Source organism: Thermobia domestica, chromosome 2 (assembly GCF_964235325.1).
Source record: "Thermobia domestica chromosome 2, izTheDome1.hap1.1, whole genome shotgun sequence".
Taxonomy (NCBI): Eukaryota; Metazoa; Arthropoda; class Insecta; order Zygentoma; family Lepismatidae; genus Thermobia; species Thermobia domestica.
The window spans coordinates 119,605,917-119,631,786 of NC_137455.1; the positions used below are offsets into that span (position 1 = coordinate 119,605,917).

Consider the following 25,870-nt stretch of genomic DNA (forward strand, 5'->3'; position numbering starts at 1 on the left):
CTGTTATCCAGGCTACAGGTAATGTTAGATATTAGGTAAATTCTACGGAAGTGGCTACCACTTTTTGTCCAACGTGCTTATAATACCTGCGCGGAACTTCGCGGAGATCGTCTTTTTGCATCAGCGGAAGTAATGCGCATATTTTCTCTCAGTTTAAAAGTTCACTTCTTTTATTGGTTGTGTAAAGAAAATACGATATAACAGAAATTTGTAGAAGAATAAACAAGATAAAAAAGATACTTTTTGACCTCGAGCAGTTCGCTAGTAATACTGATCTCTCAGTTACATATCATAATCTTCAATTATCTTAATGTATTGTCGGTAATGGTTTAAATTATCAGTAATAGAAACGCAAAGAAAATACATACCCGTATTCTACACAACAGAAATAATAATAATAATTTTAAAAAATCGCAATAATTCTAATTGCTATAGCTGCTATCTTCCTCAGGCATTTAAGGACGGGTTAAGGAAATCCTATGAATAAAGGTACATATTCCTACAAGAAATGATTTCTTACATGAAATTATATTTCTTAATTTAGTTCCAGTTTCAGTTAATCAGGATTAATCACAAACTCTCTCAAATTTCTTTTCAACCCAGCACTAGCACTGGTAAAAATAAATATATTTTGTTGTTGTTATGTGTTCATTCAAAACTTTTAAATATTAGAGAATTAAATAATTCAGCAGTCTATAATATTGTGCATAGCAATCAATATTTCTCTTTCGGCAATAAATACTATGTAGAACTAGAAATTGCGGTTATTAATAAATCTATTCATAGTGGTATCCCAATCCTACTCCAAGTTTCATCCCTTCAATTTACGATCCGAGTTTCTAGTGCGAATATAGAATGATTTGAATGTCTTTCTATATGTGTTGTTAGTATTTGTGAAACAAATAATGTTAAGTTTACGCCAAAATACGTTTTAAAGACTTGATATGGCAGTATTTTCATCTTTAGAATTCCTGAAGAAGTTCTAATTTTATTTTTCATACTGCGTTTAGTCATGTTAATTTAGGTACTGTCGCATTCACATTTTATTCTGAACTCCAAAATGAAATGAAAAAAAAAAATTAAATCTTTTAAGTTTTACGTCTCACGTTTATGCGGGTTAGGCTAAAGGAGACGGTGATGATAAGAGATGGGTGAAATGGTGGAATGAAGAAAGTAGAAGGAAACGGGAGAACCCCGAGCAAACCCACAAGCACGGTGTTTGACTGAACTCCAAAACGAGTCATCAAATACTGTTAGGACCTGCTAAATTACATCCATATGTAAATACACTGATCGAGATTCATTTTTGTGATCTCATGTGGTATACAAGTGATATGTGACATACACTCTCTAGTGTTTCTTTAGTTGCGATTATCTATTAACGTAAATGCACTGAAGTCTAGTCATTTAAAGGATATTATGTACTCTCACAACTTACTGAGGATATTTGTTCTCTTTGTCACAGTATGAAAATAGATGTCAGCAAATCTACGACTTGGGACATACGAGAATAAGTCAGAGTATGATGATGCGGATTTACCAGATTATTATAGATGGTTGGGATTTTAAATGTCATTGCACGCACCTCAAAGCCCACCACACATCAACTGTTACGATGCCATGCAACACAGCCTGACGCAGGAAACTATTTGATATAGACATTACGTATCATACACAATAACACACACTTGGTTTCTCCACAATAATTATGCTTGAGTATCAGCTACAAGAGTTCCAGATGTGACAGTAAACAAACAAACAAACAAACAAACAGTTTTTGTCTCGGAGAGTACCACAATCCCGAACACCTAAACGGATGAATCGTACGGATCGACTGCCATGTCAACGATACGATTCATACTACTATTCCTCTCTGTGCGAAGACATGTTTCACTACACGCACATAATCCTTTGTAGGGTGTCAAGTACTCAATATACATTGATTCTGAATATATAAATAAATAAAGCTATCTGAAAAATTACCACTAGAAACAGGAGAGATTAACTTAATTACGAGGGAAACAGAGATATATTACAAGTTCAAGTACCTTCTGTTATAATTTTTTTTAATGAGTGATTATAAACATCAGAAATATGAGAGCTGCCCCCTTTTACTTCAACCTGCCTATGCTGCCAATAAATTATGTCTAAATTTGTGAAAATGCACCACAAATTATGCACCATAGCAAGAAGACAAAAGATTTCTACCAAATACCTTCAATTGAAGGTATTTTCATGAACGAACTGAGATTTCAGCATTGATGTATTTACAGGTATAAAACTTGTTAACTATAAATCGTAATAAAAAACAATGAATACCATCTTTATAAAAGTATGTGCACTATTAAACTCGTTCCTGTACGTAAAGATTTTGTATTTAACATCACATTTATAATAATTTTAGTAATTGAAATTAGAGATTCTTGCATGTTCAGTTCAAATTTAATAACTTCCCATTATGCAAACAATGCATACAATAAAAGTAACAAGTATAAAACAATAATTCTACTGCCTATTTTTATTTATTTAATAAATTCCCAGATGCAGCATTCATGGACACTGGAATAATTAACAAGCAATAAGGGAAAATGGAATTGTATCATATTCAACAGTTCCTTCAGTGGAACTGAACAAAAGCTCTGGGAAAACTGCAATTAGGATTGCCTCGCGAGAAGTTTAAATATGGAATTTAAAAAATGCTAACCACTGGTCTATGCCCGTTAACGGAAAATAGTAACAATAATACAGGTACCCACACATACTCAAGATTGCTCAATAACATACAGCTGTTAACTAACATGTAAGAAACATTTAGGAAATTGATCAAGGACAATGTTATAATTTATTTCGCATGGTCTCCAGTGCTAGGTCATATTACATACAGTCACACCAGATGTGTGGGAATTTTGTAGTATACCATAGAAACAATAACATGAGCTACAAAAAGTTCTTAAAATGTCAATCATTAGCTGCAATGGACTTGTAATGCAACACTATGCACTGTCCTACTTTCTCCTATATCTTAAGTCTGTATCTATAAACACCAACATTTGTAAGTTGACAACGAGTGACAACAACCTCAGTAGATTGTAGAGGTATACACTGTCCTGTAAATGCCATTCTTGTCTGTTCTGAAAGTAAGTGTTATGGTTTGTAGACGTCAACCCATTCGCCTCAGCTTATAATTAACAGAATTAACACATCAGATTTGCATAGTGTCTTTGTGGGTAAGCTAATCATTGAGTTAATGTACACGCATTGGGAAATTGCTGATGTATCTCACATAGTGACCTGCTAATCCTAACTGCAATGCAACTGATGTAAAGCGTTTATATGACGAACGATTTCCTACCATACAGAACAATACGACGTTTCAGAAGTTACGTGAACGTCTGGTAGAAAGTCTTGTTTACAAAACGAGTTTTATATTGCGGATGATCAATGCATACTAGAATATCGGAAGCAAGAATAGTACGAGTCCTGCATCGTATTGAGGATAGGAGTGTTATCAGTATCAGATGCAAGTAGGAACCAAGCAAGGATCAACCCAACTAGTTATGTGACAATGTGGAAGATTCGATAAAATCAATTCCTTTATCGGCACTATCTTTAGAGAATACAATGCCTTAGTGAAATCAACTTTCTCCCACATCAGAGGCGGACTGGGCCGCCCGGATACCCGGAAATTTCCGGGTGGGCCCTGCCCTCTGCCAAATCACTTAAGATATTACTCTATTAGTTATAATTCAAAACTCCGCTCTCTTTCATAGTAACCAGACATAACGGGCCCACAGTGCTAGCGAAGGAGGGTACCAGGGAAAGGGGGCCAATGCCCAACCCGTAGCCTTGTTTGTTGAAGAATCAATAATACAATAAAAAGTCTCAAAAATACATGTAAGTTATTAACTCGTCCATAATTTATGTATCCAATAATGTGATGTGCAATCGATAACATATACAGAGCATGGATCTGTGCTTCGTTTTTATTGATGTTAATGCAGAGAAACCCTGTTCACACAAATATGTTGATGGAAATGGAAGAAGTTGAGAAATAGCACTGATTATTCAATAAATTCTCTAACTATGATCATTCAATAAATATTGGAAATATGCTTATTTTAGGATTACGCACCCCCAGAAACATCTTCGCTTACCCCCGGTTGAATAGCACTGTTCTAGTTCAATTTCAGTACAATTCCGCTAGGTTTGCGAACCATTTCTATCGGTTAGAACGTACAGTACGCAAATAGCTGCATATTTGTGACGCAGAAAGTGTAGTAAGGATTATGTTCTATATGCGATTTTCTAAACGTAGAACTGTTTCATTTCGCGAATTTGGTTTTCTTTAAAATCTGAAAATGATAGAATCGTCAAAAGGTACACGATTAACACAAAATCGAAAGAAAGAAAAATTCGAATATCATAAACATAAAGAAGCAGAGAATAATGAATGCACTTGTCACAGCTGGAAGTGATCCAAAGCAGCGAAAACTGATTTTTCTACCAACTTCCGAAGCGGTAAAGATACGCTTTGTATTTTATATATATATATATATATATATATATATATATATATATATATATATATATATATATATATATATATATATATATATATATATATATATATATATATCTTTCATTCATTTATTTGAATTTGTGGGATGTCAGCAACAAAGCAATTTACCTCAATAGAAATAACAATGGGAAGACGTTACCCACAGCCCGTGCCAAATTAATCTGCGTCTTCCCCTTGTCTTAATCTGCGTTGAGGCCTCCAAGCTACTCGGAAAAATCGCTCCTCGTCTAAATCGACCCTGTTAATTCCTAGAAGGGAAGTCCAGACTCCAGACCAACTCGGTATTCATTAAGGCTCTTAAATATAATTCTTCGGGTGGGCCCTTGTATTCCCAGTCTGCCTCTGTTCCACATTAGTGTTTTGTCAGTGGTTTCTGAAGATATGTTATCAAGAATTTCTATATGCGGTACTATTTACTAAAGAAGCACAGTTTACTTGGGATGGTGCGAAGAACATTCACAATACACATGTGTGGATGTCTAGCATTTTCATATGGTTAAAGCAACAATACATCAACTAAGCACTAAGTGTCTTCACTACAGCGAAATTAAACTACCGCTAATTTTAGCGTTTTTCTGCAATATCTTCAAAACAAATAAAAATATTCGAAAAGCAGAAACGTAGTGAACTACACAATACGATGTTGCATGTGATATCTTTACCACAATTCACCTATCTTCTTTTGGTATGCCGCTATTTACACAATCCGCAAAATATGCTAAATCTATCTACAGTTGCAAATCCAAAGCAGATATATGAGTTGTGATAATGGTATCATATGCAGTCGTATTGTCTATTTTACTGCGTTTTTGCTTTTTCGAATATTTTTATTTGTTTTGAAGATATTACAGAAAAAAAAAACTAAAATTAGCGGTAGTTTAATTTCGCTGTAGTGAAGACCCTTAATATACGAGTAGGAATAATCAGTAACACATTAGCCCCTTGCACTGAAATGACAAGTCTAGCTCGTCGTGGCCTCCCGGTGCCAAATCCCATAATGACGAGCTACACTCGTTATAAAATTTAAACTATTGTACCATCACGTAGGGTTACTCTATTGACGTTTTGAAAGTTATATAATGATAAACCATCTATAATACACTTTTATAACTTATACTTCAATTATTAGAATTCAGAAAATAAATCAAAATGGAAAAGGTTAACTGAATCGTATATTATACCTGGAATAAAGACACGAGTATTGTGATTGCTCGCGAAAACATTTAAAATTTCTTGCTGGAGAATGACTCACTGCACGTAATTCAACGTATGTGGTATACCTATATCCCTCCCCCCCCTTTCCCCTTTGCTGCTAAAACGTTCCTGAATCAGCAATTCAATTGATAGATTCCTTCTCTGGAACTAGTATTTTGGTAAGGATCTTTCCTGATCTAAATTCTGAAGATTTTTATTCATAGGGTCATTTACAGGATACGTTGTACTACTGAGAACGATGCCATTTTTGTTGGCGTATAAAGATGGGTATGAGTAAAACTATACCACATCTGGAAAATAGGAGAGATTGCGGCTGTGCATGATGATGCGTTCACGAGTCTGTATTACACGTCATAGTAGCAAATTACAATACTCTTCATAGCACAATACATATTGCTGCAAACACCCCAAAACTTACCACACATTACCTATTACGATGCCACACTGTGACCTCGAAATGAAGTACAACAACAACAACAACATATGTTGTGTTTCTCAACGATAACTATGATTGGAAACGTTCGTTACGCCCCCATATTATATATATATATATATATATATATATATATATATATATATATATATACATACATACACAGAGGGGATCCTTGACGCTCAGATATACACTGAATAAAATGGGCTTCAATCCTGCTTTACACTGGATAAAGCGGCAAATTATGGTTTAGCCCCTCCCTTGATCATATCTTGGATCCGCCACTCTATATATATATATATATATATATATATATATATATATATATATGCCGATCCAATGCTTGGTATCCAATTATGAATAACACCGAACAGTGCACCTAGCTGCACTGGCATATTTGAATTATCTGACTTCATGCCGAACGTTTAATACAAGAGAGTTGTACTGTTTATCGCAGATTTATTCTGCAATTAAACGAGGGGACTCACAGATGAAGAAACCCTAGTGAAACTAATTTTCAATGACACAGCTTCATCTATTACAAATCCAGAAAAATATTTCGAATAAAATGTATTTCCTTTTTTTCCGTAGAATCCGAATCTGCAGTAAAAAACGGAAATCTCCATTTAAATTTTCAAAGTTGCGCCCCGCTACCTAAAAGGGGGCGATGCGGGGCTAACTTTATTTCCTAATACAAATTGCAGGTGAATTTTCTCCTACAAAATATTACTTTTTATTTCGAATATATTTCGTCCGATGATTATTTTTCGACATATTTTGCAGTCTCAAGTTAAAAAAACATCCTACATATCAACGGCAACGTCAACTTACCAGTGCTCATTAAATGCCATAAAAACTGCATAACAGTTCCTTGCCAATCCATTTCATCTTTATCTTCCCGTGACAACCTTACAGATCGATGGTACGAAGCTAGCGTCCAGGCTATACTTACGAGAGAAGTCACAATGGCACAAAGTTGAATATCTAGAATAGAACGTACAACTTTTATTACTATACACTTACTATTAAAACTCAGTAATACTTGTTAATTATTCTAAGCCAGAAAACATTAATTCTTGCTATGCAAATTAGAAAGTTTGAATTGTTTAGCACGTTCGATGATTTCATGTATCAGCAATTTATTCCTACTACTACTAAACTCGAACTTTGGTAGGTTACAACACGTTTGAAAGGTTAAAAAATTATTACAAAAGAGATAGAATACATACATCTAAGCTGGTGTAATCTCTAAATATTCTGACTGTTCCGAAATCCCGTTTTGTTTTTAGACTTCCAAATTACGTTACTTATAAACATGGGAAGTCTTGGAGAAAACTGTGTATGTCCAACCGTCCGTTCGTCCTTTCTCGGCAAGTATGAGAGCAAAGATTGTTAAGATTTTTTTTTTTTAAATTTTATTCATTCCTGCGAATTTAGCAATAGAAGAATGGGTACCATCTCCACCTTCATCCCTCTACACCAGAAGTTGTGAATTTATTTTTCCGTTTCAATATTGGAATCCACTGGATGGAAAATGAAATGAAATCTTTGAGTTTTACGTCCCACGGTTATGCCGGTTAGGCTAAAGGAGACGGTGATGATGAGTGATGAATGAAATGGTGGAATGAAGAAAGTGGGAGGAAACGGGAGAACCCCGAGAAAACCCACGCACACGGTGTTTGTCCACCACAAAGTTCACTTGGCGGGGGCTGGAATCGAACCCGGGACCCCAAGCACCAGAGGTGGAATCCACTGGATGGGTCTAGTATGAGGCACTTCCACTACCATTTGCTTTTAGTAGGCTACAAAGAAACATACTAAATATGCTACATATTAATCTTTCATTTGTTGTTTAGCATTATCTATAAACATTTACTAAACAGAGAATTATACCTTTTGTTTAAATTTTCGAAGCTTCAAGGAATAAATAGATCAAAGTTAAGGGAGGTAAGGAAACGTATATGCATGAAAATACAGGAATATATATATATATATATATATATATATATATATATATATATACAGTGCGTTCCACGAATAACACTAAGGCTCGTCTCCTTAAAAAAAGCAGATAGAAACATGAAACCTTTTGTAACCTTCAAGGGACATAAAAGACAACTTTATACTGATATGGAGAACCCCCACGAGGTGCAGTCAAGGGGGTTACGGGGGATAACTACAAAATTTTAAGTAGCAACCCCCACCGTGTGGTATCTCGTTTGAAATGTAATCACGTGTAGAGACCAATTGTGGAAACCACATGTCGCTGGCGTTCTCTATCCAACATGGCAGCGATCCGTAAGTACGGTCGAAGTACGTTAAACTTATAACACTAAGGTCCATCTGCTGAAGAAACTAAGGCAAATAGAAGCATGAAACCTTTTGTAACCTTAAAGGAACACAAAATACAACATTATGCTGATAAGGAAAATACCCCACGAGGAGGGCCTAAGAAGGTTATGAGGGGTAACTACGAGTACTTCGACCGTACTTACGGATGGCCGCCATGATGGATACACATACGATAGCGACAAGCAGTTTCCAGAACTGGTCTTTACACGTCATTAGCTTTCAAACGAGGTACCACACGATGGGGGTTGCTATTTAAAATTTTATAACTCTCCCCGTAACTCCATTAAGTCCTCCTCTTGGGGGATTCTTTTTATCAGCATAATGCTGTCTTTTATGTCCGTTGAAGGATACGAAAAATTTCATGTTTCTATCTGCCTTGGTTTCTTCAGGAGATGGGCCTTAGTGTTATTCGTGGAACGCACTGTATATTCCGGCTTATCTTTCTTTGCCTAGCAGTCATTTGGAATCCAAAATACAACTTTCGAACTTTGCTCTTTAGTTGATACCGGAAGTGACGAAACTACTTGACCCATCCGTAAAACAAATCTTAAGATATAGCACTTCTTTTTTTCCTTTCCTTTGCACTTGAGCTTATTTGTGGATATTAAAGCTTGATCGAATAGGAAATTCGTATATCTTTCGATTGCTTTCCGCTGATGATACTGACAAGCACCGTCCGGTGGCCTTTAGACTCAAATAGTAATTTCCATTGACATCTGTACGGTTTATTTTTTTATTTATTTATTTTTATTTATTTATTTATTTATTTTATTTATTTTTTTTACTGTAGTAATTATGACTTTTGAAATGACCCTCGTATAATACAGATCCCATATACATTGACATACCTATTCGGATTTTTAAGCAAGAATATTACTTTTTTTTTCCTTCATCTAAATAAGAACTGTGTGGCTCATTTTTACTTACAGTTAGGTTAGTTACTTTCTTTTCCTAAATAATAACAAAAATCTTTGCACACTATCTTACTGAAATGTTTCATATTTTGCAATAAATCTAATAAAACTTATCCGCTTTCTTAATTTATCTAACGACTGGCACAAAAGTAAAATTAAAAACATCTCCATAACATGGAACTTGCATTTAATTCTACAGATTTATTGCTCTTAAGTGCAATAAATTCTACTAATAAACTGAATTCGGAATAACCATTTATAAGAATCACTCATTGATTAAACAAACTTACCGAGTAAACTCTCTTGCTGTTGAGATGCTTCGAATATCAAAATAATAAGCTGTAAGATAACTTGTGGCGCTGCTTCCAGGAAACACTGAAATAATCTAAGTAGTGCGGCGTCTGAGTCCTCATCAAGCATACACTTATAATACTTGCATTGTTTGAATCTCTGGTTCTCTTTCTCAGCTTTTCTAGTTTTTAAGCAGAACACTAAGGCATCGCAATACCTGTAAATGCGAAGAATTTATATATTGAACTCTTAATACATGCGTAGACAATAACCGAAACATATATTCAGTACAGAAAAATTTACAATATTCTTGAAATAAGCGGCACAATTACTAATAACAAAGGTAATATGAGCACATACAATTTGCAGAAAAATACCAACAGCAAACTTCGAAAGGTAATACTTTCATTTAAAAAGTTCAGTTAAACATGAGTCGAAATCGGCCTCCTTTAAAGTTTCTGATGCTCCTTTGAAAATTATGAAACTCACATCAAGACGCTCGAGAAATTATACAGGACTAATTCAACCTAAATAATTACTACATTTGTAAACCATTCCGTAACTACATAATAGATTTTAGAATAGTTAGTTGAATAATTGCTAGATATTCCTCTATTTCTCTCAGCCTTATTTTCTAGCTAACAATAAATAACAGCGACCGTGTACTAGCCGATACGCCGGGTTCGATGCAGAACTAACCATATGAACAGCTATTTTATCTTATTTTAATGTATATTTACGAGGGACTATCAAAAGTTCCCGGAATTTCGTTGTAACTATTTATTACCACAATATAGGTACACTTCACTTAATCGCCTTCAAATAGGTTCCTTGAGAACACACACACACTTGTTCTACTGCCCCTGCCATTGCTGGAAGCTACTTGGACAGTCCTGTTATGGTACGTTCCCAAGTTCGGCCATCGCGTTGGTTGATATATCTTCTACCAACGGTTACCTTTGAGGCTCTTTTTGATCGTGGGGAAGCTGGTGCTAAATCCGGTGAGCAGGGAGGCTGGTACAGGACAAAACGCAACCCGGAGCAAAAAAATGCAGTCATCAGAATGACACACAACGTCCTCTCCTCCACCAAAGAAAGCACGTCGTATCAAATCTAAAACAAAAGTGATGCTCATTAAATTTTTCGACAACGAAGGTGTGGTGCACCATGAATTTGTATTAAACATTGTTCAGCGTAAGCTCCAAACTCCGATAAACAAAATATTTGTATCCTTCCGCTTGTCACAAATACGATTGGCTAGTGATGTATCACCCCCACTTCCCACGGGGAGGAGCAACTTATACACGTGCATTTTGACAATACTGTCTCGTGTTGCCCAGATACTTACAGCAGCAGCGGAAAAGAAAAAAAAAAAAAAAAACTCGAAAGATTAAAAAAAAAAAGTATTTGAATTTCGCTGGTAAACAATTGCTGCTTAGTGAGTAAAGGTTTACCTTGTTGGTATTTCACCACAACATTCGCGGTACCGGGATTCATGCCAGCCATCTTTCAGACTTTAAAAGCAGAACACCCGTCCACAGTTGAGTTGGCGCCAAAATTACTGCGCATGCGTAGTGTTTATTTCTATTGTTTCATTACCCACATTCGATTGCAGTATTATTAGATAATCCGTATTATATTTTTGTCATTTATAATAATATAGCAGTTTTATATGAAGCTTCATAGTAAAAGTAATAATGCAATCACATGAATTATTTTGCGGAGTACAAGCGTCGATAGGACAACAGCAAATCAGCGAGATTTAGTTTCACGTGGCTTTGTTTATCGCAGTTTAGAGCTTACGCCGAACAATGTTTAGCTGAAAAGTTTATCTTGTAGTGAGACAAAGTAGATCAATCTAACATGTGTATCTTTCCTTTTCAATTCTAACAGTGTTCTTCTAACTTGAACGATGTACTATAGCTTTTGTTCGTTGAAATATTGTATTTGATTGTTTATTTTCCTCATTCAACTTTTGATAAAATACCCCAGGAATTACCTAGTTTCTCTGGAGGGTCACCTTTGTGCCCCCTACACCAGGTCCAGTTGTCCATTAAAGGAATTTATAATAAAATAATGAACATTCCCTTTATCAGATTTCGATCCGACATAATGTTCTCGAATTAAACTACGGTTGTTTTTGCATTTTTCTAACAAATTCTCGACTGGTCATTGCACTGAAAGAAAGTATTTTTCCGCCAAGCTTGGTCTACACTTTTTGTCTTGTCTTAGTGTCAGGAATCACCTCCCACGCGTTGTCGGTCTTGTTTATGAAACACCCTGTATATATAAAAGAAGTCCTGACTGACTCATCAACGCTTAACGTAAAAACTTGAAATTTGGTCGGCACATAAGAATTGTGACGTAAGGCACCACTAAAGCAGGACTTTCGACGCGGAAGAGGAATACAATTATTACAGTAAGATGTCCATATGTCGGAATCCCATATTTACAGGAACTTTCTTTGTAATGTCTTTTAAAAACCTGTTGCTATTTCTTCAAAAAATCGGACATGATAAAATGAAATCATTTTTCTCCTCTTACGAGAAGATTTTAAACAATTAAAACTTTATTTTTAATGAAGATTTCATACACTGAATTTCACACTTCCAACGTAAGCATATCTTCACATTGACCATATGAGAAATATGAAATCGGAAATTAAAATATTATATTAGCCACTTATTCCCTTTATAAGCGGAATTTGAGAAGACGTTGAAACACATGTTCGCTTATTTTCAATGACTAGTTTATATACTAAATTTCACACCTTCAGCTCAAGCGAATTCTCACGCTGAGCATATTATGAATATAAAATCGGAAATCAGAATATTACAGAAATTGCCATCCTTTTCACCCCTTTATAAGCGGTAATTTCAAAACTGCTGAAATATATGTTAATGATTACATTTTTAACGAAGTGCTTACGATTTTTCACACTTCCAACGTAAGCGAATCCCCACATAGAGTATTTTATGAATACAAGATCGGAAATTAGACTATTATTGAAATCGGAACTCTGAAACATATTAACAAAGTTTCAAAAACACTGAGCTAAATTAACAATTCGATCATATGTAAAGAAAACTAAATCAACTCCTGGTGTAACAAGTCCTCCGGGGGCCCCTACCAGCCGATTTGTGGCATGCACGGGTGGTGTGTGGTCAGCACGACTCCCCTCGCCGTTAATACTGGCTTTCTAGACCGGAGTTCGATACTTCTTTCTTTCAAGTAGCTCCCTAGTTGTCCTCATGACATGGACGGCACAAAGCCAATATAAGTTGATGTGTACGAACGGTCAACCTATCTTTCCACTAAGAAGATCCGGTACTGCTTGAAATCGCTGATCTCACGAGAAGCAGTAATTTATATACCAAATTTTATCTCCCTAGCTTTAAGTATTGTGAGTTACTCTAGTCCTGGCAATAATAATAATAAACAACCCCATTTTACCTCAACTCCCCTTCTTGAGACAAATATTTTAAAAAAATTCATTTCTTACACCATGTTTTCGTTCCACGAGCAGTATTTTGTCCAAAATTCACGCTTCTGTGTATGGTAGTATAGCCTAGGTGTTGAGAGAATCTCTTTACTATTTTACAAAATAGTATAGATTGTATTTCCTAATAAAATTTGAGGAACGAAAGAAAATTGCTGGGAAAATTTTATTCATTTATTTATTTTATTTTATTTTACTAAGCCTATCAGCAGAAAGAATAACTTTAGCTCATGACGTTGAGGACAAAACTTCACTTTAAATGAAATTAAAAACTTCGGCTTACGTTCCACACTTATGCCGTATAGGCTAAAGGAAAGTAATGATGAGAACGAATGAAATAGTGGAATGAAGAAAGAGGAAGGAAATGGAAGAACCTTGAGAAAAACCCCACACACGGTATTTGTCCACGACAAAGTTCACTTAACGCGAGCTGATATCGAACTAGGAACCCATGCACCAGAGGTGAACACTACCACTACGCCACCGCGGCCCCTGAACTTCACTTAAATTTCGTTAAACGTGAAGTAGTTTATGACGATTATATTTTGACAGCGACTAAAGAAAAGTATTAGATATCTTACATTTCAGTTACCACTGTGAGCTGATCAGTAGAAGAAAATGAGTAAAAAGGCTGAGTTTCTTTGTTTCTTTGGAAGCTCAGACACCAAAACGGTATGTCTCGAAAGCCTAATTAACGATGTGACGAAGCTGTCACTATTTCTCCAAATATTCAATATGGTTGATCAGTGGCACACGCCAAGAAACTTTTTTCCTTTCTTCTTGTCTCAATGTTCTGACAACGGATTATTATGCATCGAAATCTCAGTTCACCAGCTTCGAGCTCTAATTGTGTATAACTGTCTAATTATGGAAGTACTATGCAGTTTTTAGTACGCCGGAGTTGGACTCGTTATTTAACTAAAGAGAAAATTAAGCTACAAAGATCCGCTCCTTTACGAATGCACTAGAGACTGCATACACTTGTTAGAAATTTACCCCATTCTTTAGAAACAAAACAGCATAAACTCAATTAGATTCTTACCTGAGTAAAGGGGCCATTTGGCATAACAATACAATAATGCGTAAAACCCATTTCCACAAAGGCGCCTTAGGAAGAGAAGGATCATCAGCATCAATGATGTACCTGAAAAAAAATGATTATTATGTTTTCTGACTTATACAATTTTATGTTATAGTTCTGTAATGTGAAAAAAAAAACTGTATATGGATTAGAAAAAAAGAGGTAATAAGGTAAAAAAAAAGACAAAGGAAGATACAAGAAAAAGTATGGGGAGAAGAAAGAAGAAAATGTACAAAAGGCAAGGATGAAGTACAATAAAAAGAAGTGGAAAAAAGCAACACTGTAAATACAATATAAGGTGGGGTATAAATTTATTTACAAGACAATACGGAGATAGGATCACGGTTAACCTCACTAATTCCTCTTCTATTTAAGGAACTAAGAATTTATATGCATCAGAACATCTTACAAGATACACTTAAGTTACGCCACTGATATCTGCGTGGAAGGAAAATCATTGTGTTAACTCTCACACTCACTAATTGGTTCTCTTTTGTTGTGAAGTTTAATCACAATCTATAGTTGCATTAGCTTGTTGTTTTGTGGGCTTCGAAATATGTTGTTAGTATACGAAAAAAAAAAAAAAAAAAAAAATACGAATAATGTACTCACTAAGCTACATGACAAGGCATTCTAGTGCCATGTGCAAGAGATACTTCTACTTCTACAAAAGCGTTATTCTTATAATCTTCTTTATCCAAAGTACGCTATCAACATCAGAGGCCATGATTATTATCTAGCATATGGAGGAGTTTTTGGGACAAGTTTCAGATTAAGCACATTACACTCTCACCGTACAACACTATATGTGAAATAAAATCTAATTTGATCTTGAATCAGACGCTTGTTCCCTGCTGCTTACGTCAGTCGATATAGTAGATATGTTATCCGTTCTACTGAACTGCACTACAGTGTACTCTGCAACTCCCAATTTGCTAAGCCCTTCCCGCTAATCGTGACTAGCGCGTGGTCCCAGATTCGATTTCCTGTAGGAGAGTATAAAAAATAAATTTCACAATCATTCTCTCTTATTAATCATCCGTCTCCTTTAGCCTAAATTGCATAATTGTGGGACGTTAAACTAAAATTTAATTTCATCCATTCTTGTGCTAATTATGTTTTAATTATTACTACTAACTAGTAACTGAATAGTATCCTGGAATTGTGGATATTTTTAGATATACTATTACTTTTCCTTACCACAACAGAAGTTGTATTAGTACGTATGCGAGAAATGACGACTCTCTACAAGTGTGTCTGCAGTACCAAGTTGGATCCTACTTGTGTTCAATATCTTGAATACGGAAAAATAAAATTTAACGGTTTGAATATTCATAAAGTTACTAACATACGAGAAGTCACTCTAAACAAATTGTTTCCACTCTGAAAAGAGGTTAAACAATATAAGCATGTTCTTGCTATGAGAAAGCCCCTTGTTTCCCTCATTGGCCAATATTAAGAAAGCAGTTCTCACTTCACTAATTGTTCTATACAAACGTTAGGCTACTTCTTATATATTGACAATTCACAATATCTTTATCACTATACAGTCTTTATTACAAAATCTCAATAACACTATACGATGAGGTAGATATATATATATTTTCGGATGTTACTACTGCATTTATAGCATAGTACGTTTGCTTGAAGATGTACGGTAAACTTAAATCAGGAAGTCAATAATGTGCAAAGAGTTCATTACACACCCCGCAAACATAAGTTAGCACTTAGAAAAAACTTTTCAGAGCGATCACCTTGTCATCGAAAACAGAAGGAAGAGTCGCGTATGTGACCAAGTTTCAACCCCTCCCATACGCATAGTATGGATTCACTATGCACAATCACAATCGCATAGTACGGATTGCATCGAGTTGTTTAAAGGTCAACACAAAGCTACTCTAAGAAAGGGATGTGTGAAGCCATGGCTTCTAAAGTAACAGGTTTTGAGAAGAGTACATGGTAGCGCTTTTCCACGCCAAGTTTTCTGTCTAAAAGTCAAAAATAGTGCGAAGAAACTGGATGCACCATCCAACTGACTACTATTAGGAACATATTTAAGCGACAAAAACCAAGAGCTTTCCGTTATTAGTTCACACACCAAGAGGTGTCGAATGAGCCTCTGCTGTAGTGATGCCACGTGTCCTAGAGAACTGTGAACCGGACGGTGCCGACAAATTTTATCTCCGGAAAATATGAAAGTGCCGCACAGTGGGCTGAAATCTCAAAAAGCTGATCAAAATATGAAAACGTTGTTCAATTCGCATAATATTATCAATATATAGGTATTCGAGATCCCTGATAACGATTATGAGGTTAAAACTCAAATATTCAAAATGGTGGATCCAATATGGCGGGCAAACATTTTTAAAACTTCTCCAAATTAGAAAATTAATTTTGTTACACTTTTAAGGCCACTGATTACGATTGAGGTCAAAACTCAAAAATTCAAAATGGCGGATCCAGTATGGCGGGCAAACGTTTTTAAAACTTCTCGAAATTAATTATAAAATTTGTTTAATTTCATTTTTAAGGTCGCTAATAACGAGTATGAAGTCATAAATCAAAAATTCAACATGGCGGGCAAGATGTTTTAAAACTTCTGCAAATAGGCTGAATACTACTTTCATCATATTTTTGAGGTCGCTGATAACGATTATACAGTCAGAGTGTCTACATCTAAAATGCTTATGAAGCAAACCGTGATATAATAAAATACCATATATTTATTATTGCTATAGTTTCAAATTACTACTAACTAGTAAAAATTGGAATTCTGGACATCTATTGGCAAATGCGTGCACAAATTTTGCAAGGCCACCTATGAGAACCTGTCTTTTGTGAATTTCGTTAGCTTATAGTATTGCGTGTGTCGTAAAATTAATATCTCGATAGAATTATGAGTAATTCATAACTGTTTTTCAGCAGCGAAAAATCTGACCAATGCAGCATAACTCTCGTGAAAAATCAACAAGTGAGTGTTTACTCACAGCACTGAGTTTTCTCGGGCAATTGTCTGAAAAGAACTCTTGCGATTTTGTTCGTATTTCATAACTAACCTGATAATATCAAATAAATTGTTTGTCGCAAAGGAAGAAACAATGGATAGTTTACTATTAACTGTGATTTTCTTAACGTCAGTCGATTTTATCCATATTTCATAATATTTCATTAGCAACTCCACAAAACGAAATAAACCATTTCTAACTAAACAATTTGTTGAATTTCTATTTTGTACTAATTCAAAGTTCACTCTTGTTTCCATGGAAATGGACCGATCCTGGCTGTTGTAGCCACTTTATAGCATTTCACTATTCTTTCCAGAAACCAAATAATTAGGCTCGTCAATCCTACAGATTTTCTTACATTCCAAATAAATATCCTATAATTTATTACTATTAATGTTATGCGCAACGGTTATCCATTTTAAAGAAAAATAAACTGTTTACCTGTACCTCCAAGAACTTGTGGTAATGGCATTCCGATGAGCAGTCTAATAAATCTCTCATCCCTAGGCCTGTGTCCAGTCATCCCATGAACTACTATTTTACTTATTTTTTCTATACTAATGAAAAAGTGATTTTTGAATTCTAATAAAACATTTATTTCTTTGTTAACAGCCAACTAAAACTCAGACATCAACAATGGAAGAAAGGAAGAAAAAAATTATTATTCAAAATAGTGTCGTTAATTTCAAGAGGAAGATCATAATCTGGACAACAAACAATTATCATTACATTTTTTTCTATTATTATTCTCTGACGCTGAACTTCTATGGATAGTCCATTGGTGTATCTCACTGTACATAAGATATTACAATAAATTGTCGCTGTTAAATATATTTCTAATCATTTAAGTAGTTAGTTGCAAAACTACAACATTTATCGTTTTGGTCAGTCTAGGTATCACTCCATTCAAATATTTAATATATCGTGAACATGTAGATCATATCAGCATTAAGTTTTTTTTTATTATTATTTTTTATTTTTTTTTAATGTTCACGGTAATACCAATTCATAGATTTCTTCATTAGATCGCGCTCATTTGGTATGCGGTTCACATTATTTAAACATACTACTGTCTCCGTATTCAAATTATCGTTTTCATTAAACAGCGCTCAGTTGACATGTGGTTCACATATTTAAACATATCATCATATTTCAATATTCAACTTAAAATTGTCGTTACACCTTGCCACATGCATTTATTACATTACAACACATTTAAATCAATTACATATATTTCTAACTAATAAAAACCCTACCCTAACTTAACCTAAACATATTCTCAACGTATTTCAAGTACTTAGGACATTAAAATTATTGCACTTTTGTTAAATATTAACCGTGAACGAAGTATGAAAATCATTACCTAGACTGAAGTTAAGTAGCATATGAGACAATTACTATCCCTATCAACAGTTAATTATTATTATGATTAGCAGCATTCAGAGCCCTACTTTATTATCGCATATAGCTAACGCAATGAGTTGCTTCACAAATTTTTCCTATTAATATTTAATAGCGTATTTCATATTTGAGACTAATAAAATGGATGGCTATGTTCAAAAAGAGAAAAGAACACTTTTAGATATTATTAGGAAGAGGAAGAGAAACTGGTTGGGACATTGCCTAAGAAGAGATTGTATCATGAGGGACGTCCTAGAGCAGCGTTTCCCAACCGGTGTGCCGCGGCACACTGGTGTGTCGTGAATGGGCTGCTGGTGTGCCGCGAGGAATCGAAACAAAATTAATTTTATAGCAGTCAAATTGCAAAACGTAGGGAAACGTGTATATTTGTATTTCACATTACTATGAACCTCTACTATGAATCTACAATTTTAAGTTTCATACCGTGTTACTGTTCTGTACATTTCTAAAGTTGAAAAAAAGTATTTGTTATTGTTATGACCATTACTGCTTCTTTATTGTTGCAGACTATTTCGTAACTTGAAAATTTAAAATATAATTCAATGCTTTCGACAAATTACCTACATTTCTGTTTTAAAAGTAAGAGAGATTTGTTTGTTCGTTCGTTATTTAGTGATCTTCCTTCTCACAAGTTAGTAAAAATTTGCATACAGTTTTAAAGAAGAAAGCGTAATTTTGAAAACCTGAGTCCAATATTTCATTGCAATTATTTTCTATTTTTAAGTTAGAATGAAAAATAAGCATAATGATTTAGCTTTCATGGAAAGCCCAGTGATAGAGCTTTCTTCTCTGTGAGAAGATCAATTATCACAGAAAAAATACCACTGTGTTTTATATTTACAAATAATATCTATAAGTGTGCCGCAAGTTGAAAAAGGTTGGGAAACACTGTCCTAGAGAGTATGGCGGCGGGAAAGAGAGGGAGGGGGCGAAGGAGACTACAATTAATGGATGATATAAAAACAAAGATCATACGCGAAGACGAAGAAGTTAGCGGAGGACTGTGGAGCATGGAAGCTACTCAGCTGCGGCAAGTGACCTGCCAGTAAAGGCAGAATACCTATGATGATGATGATGATGTTCAAAGGACACTTACGAATGTTCATAGACCTGTCAGCGATAAAGTTAGTTTTTCCCCCATAGGCCTACCCAGGATTATGTGCAAACTGAACGAATTTAGTTACTCATGATCAGGAATTTAGCTTTCTTCTGCAAATTTACAATCACTACGAAAAGTTTTCTAAATCACAAAGTTCTTTTTATTCAAGTCACAAATTCATGACAAGATGGCTACTGGCTCATAATGATTACAAATTACCATGAAAATTAATATTCGGTTTTTTGGTTTCAAACACTTGATTGGCAAGTACCCAGATATCCAAAAGATTGTGAGCTTGTCCTGACTTAAATTTTCTAAAGATTCCTGGTCGAATTGCCTTTTTCTGGCGATATTTTCTAATTTTCTGGGTACTGCCCTACATAAACTTACTTTACCTCTTACTTGATTTTCACTGTCCCGGATATCATAGCGTCCTCTAGGACAACTATTACTATTATTACATACTTCAATATATATGCACTTTATTATTAAATTTAGTATTATTTCATTTCCTAAATTTCTAATTTAAATTTAGCAACCCAATTTTATTACTATTATATACATCCATCATAAATTTTATACTTAATTTGAATTACCCAACTTCCTGTTTCCGACATCAGGCAAGTATGTAAACAAGGAATGTTCATTGACTCTTAACCATTGCTATCACTATTAAAACAATCACCTAACCTCAACAATCATATGAAATAATTCGTAACTTTTTACCTGATCTAAGTGAAATTAAATTTTATTAATTTTATGGAGAAAACATACTATAGAAATTAACTACTGGTACAACGCAGATAGGCATACTCCACTAATACAATTATTTACTCGGTATATTAATAACATGTATATTAATAACGTGTTTCTGCTCTGCATGTCTAATCAACGTCATAACTGTCCTCTGAACCCAATTTACTTGCAATAAATGGAATTTTGTAGCCTAAGAAGCAAGCCTACATACCGGTAGTGTATTACCAAATCGTTAACATTGTCAACGGCAGTCGTGTTCACCAGCTGGCGCAGATTAAGAATAAGCAGACCACAATACTTCCTCCCGAAAATAACTCGTAAGTTTCTCAGTGTTAAATATTAATATAATATCTACGTTTTTATGTCTATACGAACATATAAAACTATATTGTTATAGTTTACGGTAGAAGTGAACTGTAACAAATTCGCAAAGAGTAGTTTATTCTTAGGGTTGAGTTACTTTTCGGGTGTTTTTCTTAAAAACGACTCAAGCGATTTTCTTTGGAAGTCAGAAATAACTTACAATGTTGCTGCTTATGGAAATATCCACATGGGGTATTTCTCTTGGGTGTAAGTTTTCTTCGGACGAAAGTTCCCTCCCCCCCCAAAAAAAAAAAAAAATTTATAACTTCGTATTTCACAAATAAATGTTCCAGTAATGGCGTGATTTAGTTTAACAATTTCGAACGTTAAATTTTATTGTGGTGGCCCATACTTTTAACATTGACCGTTCTTAAGCCATTTCAAAGAAAAAAGGAAAAAAAAAATGAAATGAAATCTTTGAGTTTTACGTCCCACGGTTATGCCGGTTAGGCTAAAGGAGACGGTGATGATGAGTAATGAATGAAATGGTGGAATGAAGAAAGTGGGAGGAAACGGGAGAACCTGGAGAAAACCCACGCACACGGTGTTTGTCCACCACAAAGTTCACTTGGCGGGGGCTGGGATCGAACCCGGGATCCCTAGCACCAGAGATGAACGCTCTACCACTGAGCCACCGTGGCCCCCAAAGAAAAAAGGACATGATAAAAGAGTATTTCTATGCCAATGCTCAAATAACTCTCAGAAATGCTGTTTATGACCTTCTTACCACTTCGGAAAAAAAAAATAGGAAAAGAACTAAATGCAGAAAAGGAAGAACAGCAGCATTTAGTTTTGAAAAATAACTAGTTCATACAAAATATTGAAATGTATATGATCTTTCTGTCATCAAACGGGCGGCACGGTAAATCAGTGGTAGATAGCTTACTTTTGGTGCGTGGGGTTCCGATTCGATTCCCAGCCAAGTAAGTTTGTAATGGGCAATATCGTGTCCACGCGTTTTCTCGAATCACTGTAAAAATGGCAGGAAGGAAAACAATATGTAAACACGTAACATATACAGATAAGAAAACGTTTTCAAATATATTTTATTACTCAATCTTACCTCCTACATGTATTAGTTAAAGAATTTCTAGCCTTGTAAACAAATTATTAGTACTGGAATATTCGAGAAACAAACTGATTTTACTACACACCTTGTCAAACGGATATTTTGGTACTTCTTTCATTTTCTATTAATCCTGGATCGATGTTTACTGTACACAGGACATAATTTAAGTGAAACAACAGTAACAATATGTTATTATTTTTATAATGCAAATCATGTAGTCAAATTCGCAATACTATATACAGAACATAACTTAGCTGCAACAATAACTACATTATCATATAAATTTGTTTTGTCTAATTTCGTATAATGCAAATTCACAGTTAGCTTCGTCGTCCTATAGCCTCATAAATTACTCGTACATACAACAATAACCACCTTGTACTCTGTCATGTTGAAAATCTCCCAGTAAGTCGGGAAAACTTATTGTTCCAACCCTTGCATAAATTATTTGTGCGTAGGTTATCTCCAAGAGTAGCCTGATGCACATGCCAATTTTGGCGAGGAAACTGTGGTGGAATGCGTCTTACTCGCATGGTTTCTTCTTCTCCTAATCTCCTGCATAAACTGGATACATATATTGAATCAAAATAATGAATCTTCTGGTTCTGGAGGAGCTATCTGTTTTAAGTATTCCATGCCCTGCAACGCATCTTCACATAGAAGAAAGTCCAGTGAATCAATTTGGTTGCAGAACATAGAAAACTCTATATCTTCATCATAAAAGTCTTGACAAACCCTATTCTTGAATTTTGCAATAAGTACTTTGTCGTAGATAGAAGAAACATCCTTGTATAGGAACATCATGTCCAAGCTTATTTCGAACTGTGTTGTAAACTGCTAACTTCAAACTCACGTACAACCGCTGAAGCAATGCATAAGCAACCGTTATAGCTATTTCTCCTATCGGGACCCTTATTACATATAACCGAGGTGCCACTGCAATAAACCAAACAGGTACTTCAGAAAGGACAGGCGGCTAAATGCCTCATGAAAATGCTTTCTTACGTGTATATGTTACATGTTTACATATTGTTTCCCCTTCCTGCCATCTTTTCCGCTCTAAAAATGACCCTGCCATTATTTTTTCTATCGCGCACAGTTTTCTCGGTACACTCATTCCCTCCCTCATTCTCATTCCACTAATTCTATCATCACCGTACACTTGCTTTAATCATTAGTCTCGCTTAACCTACAGGGCATAACGTGGAATGTTGGTTTTTTTTTTTTTTTTCGTCAAATCTAAGGTAAATTTCTACCAAAATGATGTATACTTAGTGGTTCTTGTACGAAGAACCTTCAAGGCACCTGAAGAGAAACGTCTGATTTTGGAGCGCGCGTTTTTTCACTGGATTTCAACCATGCAGGTGCATCGCATTTCTTTCATTTTGTATAGTAAACTGAGATGCGACACCGCTTTTAAAATGCGTTGTTATGTATGCATATTTACGACGGTCAAGAATAACTTCTCTATAAATTAGCAACACTTAACAGGGATCAATAATGACCAACATATGCTCGATTCACTGTATAGCCACAGTGGTGTAGTCGAGTCTCGAGCAAATTTCAAGTGTGGTCCAAATCTAGGTAATAGTATACATGAGAACTCCCTGATCTGCGTTTCTTCTGTGTTCTATTACCACTTCTACATGAAATACCATAAATTTTCTACGTAGTGCAATAGTAAGAAATATCCATGTGCACAAGACATGCGATATGCGTTAAATCCCCCCCCCCCACACACACACATAGTCATAGATAAAGTACAAGGGCACTACACATGCAGATATAAAGTACAGGTACACTCTTTTTTATTTTCGTATCAGTCGATAAGTAAATAAAACTTGCTTTGTTACCCCCTTGGTAAGTTCGTAGATACTCAATGAATAATCCCAGAAAGTATGAGCGTCCTGCTCCTTCGGGAACTGATGCGGCTTTACGTATACTATATCCCAAATCTATTTACACATTATGCGAGTGTCGCACGTTGGATACGCTCACGTAATGTCAAAGGGCATAAACACTAAAATGCATCACGCTCACCGGACGAGAACAAATATCTCTAAGTAAAAAGTACATTATAATACAAATAACAGATATCGGAAACACGTAAGAATTTTTTTCTTACAACGTGAGTAAGAAGTATGCATGTTTACGTTATAGTTATCAAAACACGTCCAACCCCCAAACCATGGTTACATAGATTAAATTATTGCTACCCTTTCACGATCTACAAACACACTATCGAAGTATTAGCTTCACCATTCCCGGTTCGATATTATGTGTGGATCTACTTCCGTATATCTCATTACAGCAGTGTGGTACATTACTAGAATGGAATGGAATCGGCGAAAGGAACAGTGCATTACGTTATGTAACAACTCGATGCACGGGTCTTTCTTCAGATTGATATGTAGGATCACCAATGAAAAGAGCTAAAGAATACTTGGTAATAGTTAAGAACAGCTACTTCTCATCTCCCGTGCACGAGGATACATCTTACTGTTGCACTACCTAAACACGCTAAGTACAAGGGCAAGAACTCAGTCTATTACCTACTTTTTAACATCCTAGATAGTCAATGAATAATGCCTGAAAGTATGGCGTTTCTCGTTCTTCCCTAAATGAGAAGTACGGCTCCTTAACTATAACCGAATACTTTGCAACATTACATCTTTTAAGAAATTTTTCGAACTAGTTTCCACACACAGGCAATACCCGTTTACTAAAGGTCAAATCTTTTATTACAATTCTTTGTCCTCAACGTACATCCTTTTCTGATACGAATCAAAACCTTTAGTATGGACACAAATTTCGAGAAAGTTCAATTCTTACCAGTTATATTCCGTGCAGTTTTACTATACGGATCCATAGTACAAGTAGTAGTAATAGTAGGAGTAGGAATGGGTTAGAAGTCCCGCAGGGGTTCGTTGGGTTACACTCTCGACATAAAATAGGCAAATTAAAGACCCCCAATTTTTTCTCTAAATTTCACAATCTATGGATCCGTATAGTAAAACTGCCCCCTACATTCTATTCCTCAGATAATCTTAAAATGCACTACCACTCTGTAAGCAAACTGTCCACACTGAACAGCTTGCTGTATGACAATCATCGAAAGGTACATACAGCTGTCACAGGAAACCACCAGAGCTTGTGTCCGGTTTTTCACTCCTAATGTGATGATAATAACATTTCACTTACCATCTCATGCTGAATGCTGTTGTAACAATTGAAGGAAACGCAATAAATATTACTGTCAAAGCGAAATAAACCCCATGTCCATGAACATAATAAAAGTATGCCAAAATTACATCAAATCCAACGTCAAACAGGTATGTCAATATTGATAGAAATATGCAAATTATATGATAAATCGAAACATGTAGCAACTTAGATACTGCGTCATTATCATCTTCTCGCTGTGGTGAATACACGTTAATATTTGAAGAATCAGGTTCGTTATTTCGCTTTGGGTCGGTACTTTCCTCCATTGCTACATCACTGTCAGCAGGTAGTCTTTAAAGGTTTAGTTTTTATTCTACAGATATGGAAAATTTTTATTTTTTCCTCTCGGACTTTATACTGTATCAGGACCTTATAATATATCGATTTGCGATGACGAAAAGCAAAATTTTTGCTGAAGTCTGGATAGTGGCGAAAGGTAATCCCTCAAGTACGGTAGGTCCGACAAAATAATAACACAAATAACATTTAATGTATCATAAAATGTTCAAAATTATAGTCAGAATTCTATTTTTCTTATTGAGTTAAACAAAAAACTACCTAATCTAT

General features: G+C 35.2%; 1 protein-coding gene across 1 annotated transcript in view; it reads right to left on the reverse strand.

Annotated features, from left to right (window-relative positions):
* LOC145675106 (XK-related protein 6-like) overlaps positions 1-25,608 on the reverse strand; it is a 40,457-nt gene extending 14,849 nt beyond the window's left edge. The window contains exons 1-4 of the mRNA XM_081745477.1: positions 25,280-25,608; positions 14,326-14,427; positions 9,784-10,001; positions 7,059-7,211 (exon numbers count right to left, since the gene is read on the reverse strand). Of these exons, the coding sequence (XP_081601603.1) occupies positions 7,059-7,211; positions 9,784-10,001; positions 14,326-14,427; positions 25,280-25,569 (763 nt within the window). The 5' untranslated portion in view covers positions 25,570-25,608. The remainder of the gene's footprint in view (positions 1-7,058; positions 7,212-9,783; positions 10,002-14,325; positions 14,428-25,279) is intronic.
* Positions 25,609-25,870: the final 262 nt, after the last annotated feature.